The following is an 8,458-nucleotide window of genomic DNA, read 5'->3' on the forward strand; positions in this document are numbered from 1 at the left end:
ACATGTTGGGAATGACAATGCTCTGGATCTTTAGCTGATGATGCTGAGATTCGTTCACCTTCATACCAGCTGTATAGTGTCTAATATAAGACAGTATAAAGAGTATACTGTCAGTGTAGAGGACAGAAATCAGCCAGACAATTCATAAAACATCAGCTGGCATCTTGTTGAATTCAATTCTTTACATCCACAAAGAGCCGTGAGCAGCAGCACCCTGGATCAGCTGATCACTGAAGCTCTCGATAGAGACGACTGAGTTGTGATTCACAATCAGTCACAACATCTGACTTTAATGTTCCCCCACTTGCTAAACCCTGACTGTGCTCATTTCCCTGTTTAGAGGCAAAGTCACCCTCTACAGTGCACGCAGCAGAAAACAGATCTGAATGAGTCCTTCTTTAGATTCTGCTCATGCTCCATCTGACTGATTCAAGCTGAGGACAAGTAGAATTAACACTTAAACTGAAATAAAGCTTTTATTCCATCTACTAATATTATTTTAATATTACATTAATATAGCACAAGGTTCATTAAACATTCAAGGAGTTACTTTGAGTACTTTTCAGAGCCTGTACTTTCTCACTTTGGTTAACACGAGTATCCGTACGGACACTTTAGTCCAGAACGTCTGCAGCCTCTGCCCATCTCTCACAGCAGTGCAGCTGCCTGTTTAACACAGGACTGGAAACACTGGGCTGACTAACAAACTTCAACTAGCAGGAGCTGATTTGACGGTTTTAAAGCCACGATGCTGTGTTTCATGCATTGTTGCAGTTGGCTTTGTTTCCCCCCTGCATTCATTCACCAAACACAGGACTCAAACAGGCTCACATAGCTTTATTGGACTTGTGGAGAGGAAGCGTCTGTCAGGAAGCTTTACAGGAAACTGCGTCATTTCATCAATGCACCAAAAACCAGAACATGGCCTCACTGGAGAACTGCACTTACATGTGTTAAATGTTAAGCCAGTTCATTTTAACAGGCTGTGACCTGCAAAGGTATTTTGCTGCATAAAGTTTCTTAAAGATCTCTTTAGAAATAGCTCCAAAGCCTCACACTTCCACTTCAGTATAACAAACACAAGAAATAAAGAGAAGGCAGAAAATATACAGAAAAACCCAAAAACCCTGAAGAGCAGATGTGTTGGTGTGTAAAAAGAACTTGGCTAAGGAGAGGAAGACCAAAATGATGAAGGTACAATTACTGAACAAACTTTCAAACAGAGACGATCAAGTGGAGAATACTTGCTCATGTCTTTGGCAGTAAGTTTGGTGAATACGCTCTCAAAAAGACAAATACTGAGCTTCATTTGAAGATCATCAGGCCGTCTAAGGATTTATAGGATTGCAGCTTACAGAGGGGGCAGCACATGCTGGACCACCCTGTAGGTGCTGGGTCCTTTTAATGGACTGACTACAGTGATCAGGGTCACATGGTTACCACGTGACTTGCAGCACATCACACCGTTTCACCTTCCTCTCCAGGCACAGTCAGTTTAATTCAAAACCAAAGCAGCTGCTAACCTTCACACTGATTTTACAGTCATTCAACATCCTGCTCTAAATATTACAAAGCACATTACTCCAGTTCACAGACACGCGCACAGCATTTGTTATCTGTGCCTCCATCAGGTCGACGCGGCTTGTACGCTGTGTGGTACGGTGTTGTTTGCTCCACAGTCGATGTACTCGTACGTCTCCAGGGACAGCTGCTCATAGCGGGCCAGGCAGAAGACTGTCAGAGATATCCTGCACAGAGATCACCGTGAAAATCAACAAGCTGGAAACTGCAGACCTTCACAGCTGTGCGTCAGCCCGAGTTTGAAGACACTTCTCCCTCACCGACTCCCTGCTGGGAGCGGAGAAGAAGGATGGCCTACACATTTCGTTGTCACGTACAAGTACCAGCAAACATTCATGAAGACCAAAGCAGACTCACTGCTCCTTCAGGACCATCTGATCTGGCTGCTGTTGCCACATACAGCCTTGTATATGCAGGTAATCACTGCTGGCTACAGTCGGGACATGTTCATACCTCAGCTGTGATCGGATCGAACAGCTTCTGTGAATCTCTTCATGCTTAAAATGTTCAGATTTCAAATAATGTAGAACCAATTAAAACAGCCAAGAGCAAAGACCTACTACACCACACTGATAATATAAGCTTGTTAACATCTAACTTTAAAACTTCTTTATTGTATTTTCTGCACAAACTGAAGAAGACTACGAGCCTGCTGAAACAAAAGCAGGAGGATGTCATACTTACTGTAGGTTCACATACAGAATATGGACAGGCAGCGACTCTTTCTTACAGTAGTTACTGCAGAGGGAAGACAGCAGAGGCAGGAGAATGAAATGTTTTAGACACAGAACAGAAACAAACTGTGCACCAGCTGCTAAATGAGAGCGTGACACAGCAGAGCTGGATCATTTCACAGTGCAAACCAACCTTTGAACAACATTCACCACTTTCTACATCACCTGTGCAGAATGTAACCTTCAAACAGCGGACTGACGAATACAGATTTAAGTCTACAGAGAAAGACTCAGACTTGGATGCTTCGTGTCACACATCTGCTGTTAGACAGCAAATGCATTAGAATAGATATGATTCAGTGACCTCTGACCCCCCAGTAACCGCTCTGACCATAAATTCGTCCCACTTAGGCTCACCTCAAACCAGGGTCTGTCAGCTGGATGGGTATCATGAAGGAGTACTGCGAAGAAAGAGAGATGCAGAGTCATTCCTCACTTACTGTGATACTTGTTGAACAAAGTCTCAACAACAGTAATCTTCCTTAAATTAAAAAGCACAAAAATAACAGAAATCAGATCCATCAGTGAGGAAACACCGCTCTGGACAAGTGAAATGTTTCAATGTTCATTTTTGTTTCGTGAACAAACCAAATAAAGCCCTCATCAGTGACTGGGATATGTGAAAATCTGTTCTGGTTAGATGGAGCTCTCTCCGAATGTTACAAACACGTCACATGAATACAGCTCAGGTCAAACAGAGCCAGCTCGCTGCTGCAGTTACAGACAAAGACATCAGCAGTGCTCCAACAGCCTGCATCCAATCGGTTATCTGTCATTCAGCAGGATTCATTAAAGCCAAACATCCTTCAAATAATACACGTAGACTTTTCAGCCTCATACATCTGTCTCACCACAGTAACCATAACAACTAAGCTCTCACTGGATGCAGAAAAAGCCTCTGACCACCTAACCTGGACATTTGTCCTGAAAACACTGGAGAAACATGGCCGTCGTTTATCCGATGGATCAAAACACTACGATAAACCAAAAGCAGCAGTTGTAACAAACACCTCAATCTCAACAAATTCACAGAGGTGCTACACGAGGAAGAAAACACTATGTTTGCACCTAAAACTCAAACACCCATATGGACTTACCCCGACTTCACTGCAAATGGAAAACACGTCGCACACCTCTGTCGCACACCTCTGTCGCACACCTCTGTCACATGTTTGATCACGATCATTTCAACAGCTCATTGACAGGAAACAGTTTCTCCAACTCAAACACTCCACCAAAGCAAAGTATCAACAACACTCAGCTGGCACAACATCGCTGCAAGACAGCGTCACTGAAACTACAAAGTCACCAAAAACACTGAATACACGAAAACCCTCTAATGACAATGCACCGCACACTCCAATCAACAAACAGCAAAACGACTTCAACATCCACACAGACAGTCCAATCTGCACTAACAGCACCAACAATTTAAAATACTACAGTCCGCACACAGCACAGGACGCACACCACGGGACCGACTGACTCAGACATCTGCACACATCACTGATGAGCACGTTAACACATCCTGGTCTGACCACCAATACACAACTTCTGGAAATGGTAAATGGCCTGTATTTATAAAGCGCTTTACACATCCAGTCATTCACCCATTCACACACTGGTGATGGCACACCACCAGTTGTAGCCACAGCCACTGTGGCACTGACAGAGGCGAGGCTGCCGGACCACCGGGCCCTCTGACCACCACCAGTAGGCAACGGGTGAAGTGTCTTGCCCAAGGACACAACGACCGAGACTGTCCGAGCCGGGGCTCGAACCGGCAACCTTCCAATTACAAGATGAACTCCCTAACTCTTGAGCCACGATCGCCCCATGGAAAGAAAAGAAAAAAAAAAACTACCAAAACATCCCAAACCCTCGACCACAACATCCCGCTATGCCCCTCCGTCTGTTTACATGGTGATCTGGAAGAACTAAACATAAACTCCAAACAGATGAAAACAGTCCTGGCTGTGGCCCCGACTATCACCAGGAAAACAAACTGGAAAAAGCTTAGACCTCCTCACACAGCAGTATCAATGGAACAACAATCAGCAATACATAAAACCAATTTGAACACTTCATTCAAATCTAAAAGCTGCTGAGCTAATGCCACAGCAGAAATCATCAGCAGGAGAAGGAAACACGACAAACTCGCTCTTATTTATCTGCTTTTCTCTTCTTATCCTGCCTCGCTGCACTTCTACACAGAAGGACAGGTGTGTGCTCCTTCCTCTCAGCTGTGGTGACTGCATCACATCTCACCGTTTTCATGGACAGAGGTCTGACAGACACGACGTTCTTAATGGACACCGTTCCCAGCACCGTGCCAAAGTTGAGTGCCTGTACTGTCAGGTTGTAGGCCTGCACCGCTGCAAAGTTGTTATTAGTGATGTTCAACACGTTCTGCAAAAGAAAGCAAAGAGCCATCATCCCGTCCGTCCCTGCACAGCCTGACTGCTCCGTTCATCACAGCCGTCCCTCTCTGCTCACCGTGATGTTAATCTGCACGCCGTCGTGAGTGAAGTAAACAGAGGATGAACTGACAGCTACTGGAGACAGAATCACGGAGCGCGGAAACAGGAAGAACAACACCAGGACGCTGACCAGGAGGCACAGCCCGACAGACGAGGCCACATACAGCTTCCTGAGTGAGGACAAAACATGAGAAACACAAATGCATAACACAACAAGCATCAGCAGCTCTCTTACGTGTGTCTGGGCCTCAGCCTCTGGTCAGTACAGGCAATGACAGCAACCAGCTTGCTTTCCTGACCTGCAACACAGTTGGAACAAGGTTCTTAGATTAGAGAAGAAAGTGGGGCAGACGTAACGTTGCTGGGTTATCAAAGCAAACCGTGACCGCTCATGTCTGTGTCAGCCCTGTGGCACACCGCTGACCCCACTGGGGGGCTTCTCACCCTGTGACAGTTTTTCACACTCAACATGTGGTTTCAGTGTCAGGGTTACAGTTGGGTTGAGCTTAGGTTTAGGGTCAGGGTCAGGCATTCATTGTTGATGGCCACGAGGATATCAAACCAGACATGCATGTGTGTGTGTGTGTGTTCACTACCTCTGGGTATACGCCCGGTGCCCTGACAGGTGGGACAGTGAACAGTGTCTGCTGAGCTGCATCTCCTGCTCCAGCTGGTCCTCTTAGTGCTGTCCTTCTCACCGATAGGCTGGTTGGAATCTTCCTGTCCCGCCCCGCTGGGCTGGACACAGTCCTCGGTGACACCCTCACACTGGCTTGGAGCAGCTCCCATACCTAAAGAAACAAAAGATTACAAAACACAAGCAAAAAAAAAACTACCACACACACACACACACAGTACTGTGCAAAAGTTTTAGGCAGGTGTGTAAACATGCTGTAAACAAAGAATGCTTTCAGAAACATAAATGACTGTTTATTGGCCCCAAACGTACACTACAGCAGGACAACGAGCCCAAACACAAAGAACGAGCACTGAAGTGACGGTCCGGCCCCCACAGAGCCCTGACCTCAACATCGAGTGTGTCTGGGATTACATGAAGAGACAGACGGATGTGAGGACGCCTACATCCACAGGAGATCTGTGCACTGATGGGATTTAGATTTCTCTTTTGTTCATGTAGTGCACAGGTGTCCAACTCCAGGCCTCGAGGGCCGGTGTCCTGCAGGTTTTAGATGTGTCCTTGATCCATCACAGCTGATTTAAATGGATAAATGACCTCCTCAACATGTCTTGAAGTTCTCCAGAGGCCTGGGAATGAACTCATCATGTGATTCAGGTGTGTTGACCCAGGGTGAGATCTAAACCCTGCAGGACACCGGCCCTCGAGGCCTGGAGTTAGACACCCCTGATGTAGTGGGTGCGTTGGGTGCAGCTGGCAGATTTTCCAGAACAAACCAGGAGCGATGGGAAAAACAGCCGTCATCTGTGACAGTCCTGTAGTAGCTGGACTGTGCATGTGAAATTCCACAGTTTCAAATCATTTTCTGAATCATAAGGAAAAACTACTCATGCTGTGGAAGATGGGACCAGTGATCTGGATGTGCCAGGCCCGGAGGCTCGAGGCCTGGAAAAAGATGTGAGAGTGGATCACGTGAATCAGAGTGGGTCACGTGAAACGGAGTGGGTCACGTGGATGTGTGACTGCGCCCGTCAGTAGTAGTTTTTCGCTCAAAGCTCAGTGAATCAAGTATCACAGCGCTGTGTGCTCAGTGACACAGACGTGTTTAAACGTTGCTGTGACAGGTTTGAACGCGTGTCTCTGATGTCTGTAAGCGCTGCGTGAAAACGTCCCTTCTTAATATTTGAACACCCGGGACGAGTGTGAACGAGACGCCTCCAGCTCCGGGGCCGCTGCTACGTTACACAAGCGGAGCACACAAACAGCAGCCGCCTTTCCCAGCTTCTACCCCTCCTGCCCGCGACAGCACCGGGCTCGGGACGTACCTGGCCGCCGTGGGTCTCTGTTATGAAGCAGCCCGTGTCTGTATGCGCATTCCTGCTGCACCTGAGCCTCGGTTGGCTAATGGTCGATCACGCCGCTGACGTAAACACTTCCTGTAGCAGCTGGCTGCACTCGTTACGTGGCCTGTTATCGTCCTCTTACGGTTCTTTTTTATCCCAGAAGCTGGGACCCCGTGTGACCGCAGTCCGGAGCGGAATGTCACCGACAGGTCACTTCCCGTGTTTTCATTCGGAGCCGAGTCTGTGAGAGGAAGTGCTCTTCGTCAGTCTGACGTCAGTCACTACTGTTCACCTTTGTCTTCGTCACTGGACGCTGTTGGTCAAACTGACTGTGATCACTGGGCCATAATAAATGTGTCAGTGCGATTCTGGCTTTGGCTCATTTCAGCTGGTTTCCTGGTATAAATCTGGCGTTAAGCACAGGAAATGCACTTTCTATGGGGTTGCTCCCTTATTCAGACTGGGTCGCCACAGGGTTGCTTTTCCTCTGTCTCCTCTCAGCTGTGAATCTTTGATTTGTTACGTAATGTGTAAATCGTTCACCCACGCAAACAGACCCTGTTAGAAATCTTTGACTGTCAGTAAACAGCACATGGTCTGATTCAGTTGAGTTCTTCAGCAGTAAAGTTTTTCAATGTGATGAAAACATGTTCTGTGGCTTCGTTTTCTTCACACACGCGTTTACTGGCCCACGCTTGCCCACAGTGGGTTAGGGTGGAACCCACACTTAGGGGCAGCTGTGTCTCAGGTGGTGGGCTTGGTCAGTGGTCTGATCTGTGACTCCTCCAGGCTCCTGAACCCGTAGCTGCCTCCAGCGTCTCCATCACAGTGCGTGTTGTGGTGTGAAAGAAGCTGCTTAAGCGTAGATAAAAGTGCAGTCCACTTACCATTTACCACTCAGGCCGGAGTGGGTGTGCCCACGCGGAGTCCGTTTTAGTGTCTAATGAACAATTAGTTTATTTGAAATGACTTGTTGTGTTTATCAGTGAAACGTGGCAGCGTGAGAACAAAATCTCCCAGTGTTCAGAACATTGTGGGCATCATGTGGCTGCATAAAAAAGATTTATGTCTAAAGAAGAGGATTATTGCTAAAATTGGGAAAGCTCAGCCCTGTTGTGGTATTCGAATAAAGCCTCAGCTTTGTGCATCTTTGACTGTCGGGTAGGATCATCACAGTCAGACTTTAACTCAATGATTCATGAACAGCTTTGTTTAACACGTATGTGGCACTACTCACACTGCAGGACATGCTCTTCTCCAGCATCTAGCCTTACCTGATGACAATGCTGAGTACATGCTTTCAGTGAGCACTGCTGTGGTTGCTCCTGCTGCTTCTGCCTCCCCTGGTTAAATAAGCGATGTTCCTACTGAAAGGCGGCTGTAAGGGTTTGGCTGTCCATAGAGAATTTTCCCACTTTTATGAGGCCGTGAAAGTCAAGATCTTATTTCAACAGAATTAAAAAATCATAATCAGAATAATCCCAGAGTAGTATTTGATGCTACCAGCAGCACTGTTCCTCCTCCACCTCTGATGGACGTGAGATCCAAACTCTCCTCAGTTACTCTTTTTCTCTCCTCCTCAGCCTAAACCCGCCTCTGTCAGAGGTCACTTCCTGTTTAAAAAGGAGCTACAGTGTTACAAGATACTTGCTCAAAGACGCTCAACAGTCCCATCTTTGACAC

The 8,458-nt window shown here is 46.9% G+C and overlaps 1 protein-coding gene across 4 annotated transcripts; it reads right to left on the reverse strand.

Moving 5' to 3' along the window:
* Positions 1 to 817: 817 nt before the first annotated feature.
* On the reverse strand, positions 818 to 8,320 carry LOC113033033 (transmembrane protein 106B-like). Of its 4 annotated transcripts, none has more exons than XM_026186299.1 (8): positions 8,050 to 8,320; positions 5,392 to 5,586; positions 5,031 to 5,094; positions 4,812 to 4,965; positions 4,584 to 4,724; positions 2,673 to 2,716; positions 2,266 to 2,319; positions 818 to 1,748 (listed from the first exon to the last, which is right to left on the reverse strand). In XM_026186299.1, exons 1-8 carry the CDS (start codon positions 8,069 to 8,071, stop codon positions 1,628 to 1,630), a joined length of 795 nt encoding a protein of 264 aa, XP_026042084.1. In that variant the 5' UTR covers positions 8,072 to 8,320; the 3' UTR covers positions 818 to 1,627. The 4 variants fall into 4 exon arrangements, with proteins under 4 accessions (XP_026042084.1, XP_026042085.1, XP_026042083.1 ...); XM_026186300.1 differs by lacking the exon at positions 8,050 to 8,320 and adding an exon at positions 6,758 to 7,290; XM_026186298.1 differs by lacking the exon at positions 8,050 to 8,320 and adding an exon at positions 6,209 to 6,698.
* Positions 8,321 to 8,458: the final 138 nt, after the last annotated feature.

The sequence above is a fragment of the Astatotilapia calliptera genome, chromosome 12, assembly GCF_900246225.1.
Source record: "Astatotilapia calliptera chromosome 12, fAstCal1.2, whole genome shotgun sequence".
Lineage (NCBI taxonomy): Eukaryota > Metazoa > Chordata > Actinopteri > Cichliformes > Cichlidae > Astatotilapia > Astatotilapia calliptera.

What these genes read in the sequence shown, in the direction of transcription:
- LOC113033033 (XM_026186298.1), bottom strand. Translation starts at nt 6,269, where the DNA reads ATGCACAGTCCAGCTACTACAGGACTGTCACAGATGACGGCTGTTTTT. An exon ending in TGTTTTTCCCATCGCTCCTG is followed by an intron (nt 5,587 to 6,208) that starts GTTTGTTCTGGA and finishes TTGTTTCTTTAG; the next exon opens with GTATGGGAGCTGCTCCAAGC. An exon ending in AGGCTGAGGCCCAGACACAC is followed by an intron (nt 4,966 to 5,030) that starts GTAAGAGAGCTG and finishes GTCCTCACTCAG; the next exon opens with GAAGCTGTATGTGGCCTCGT.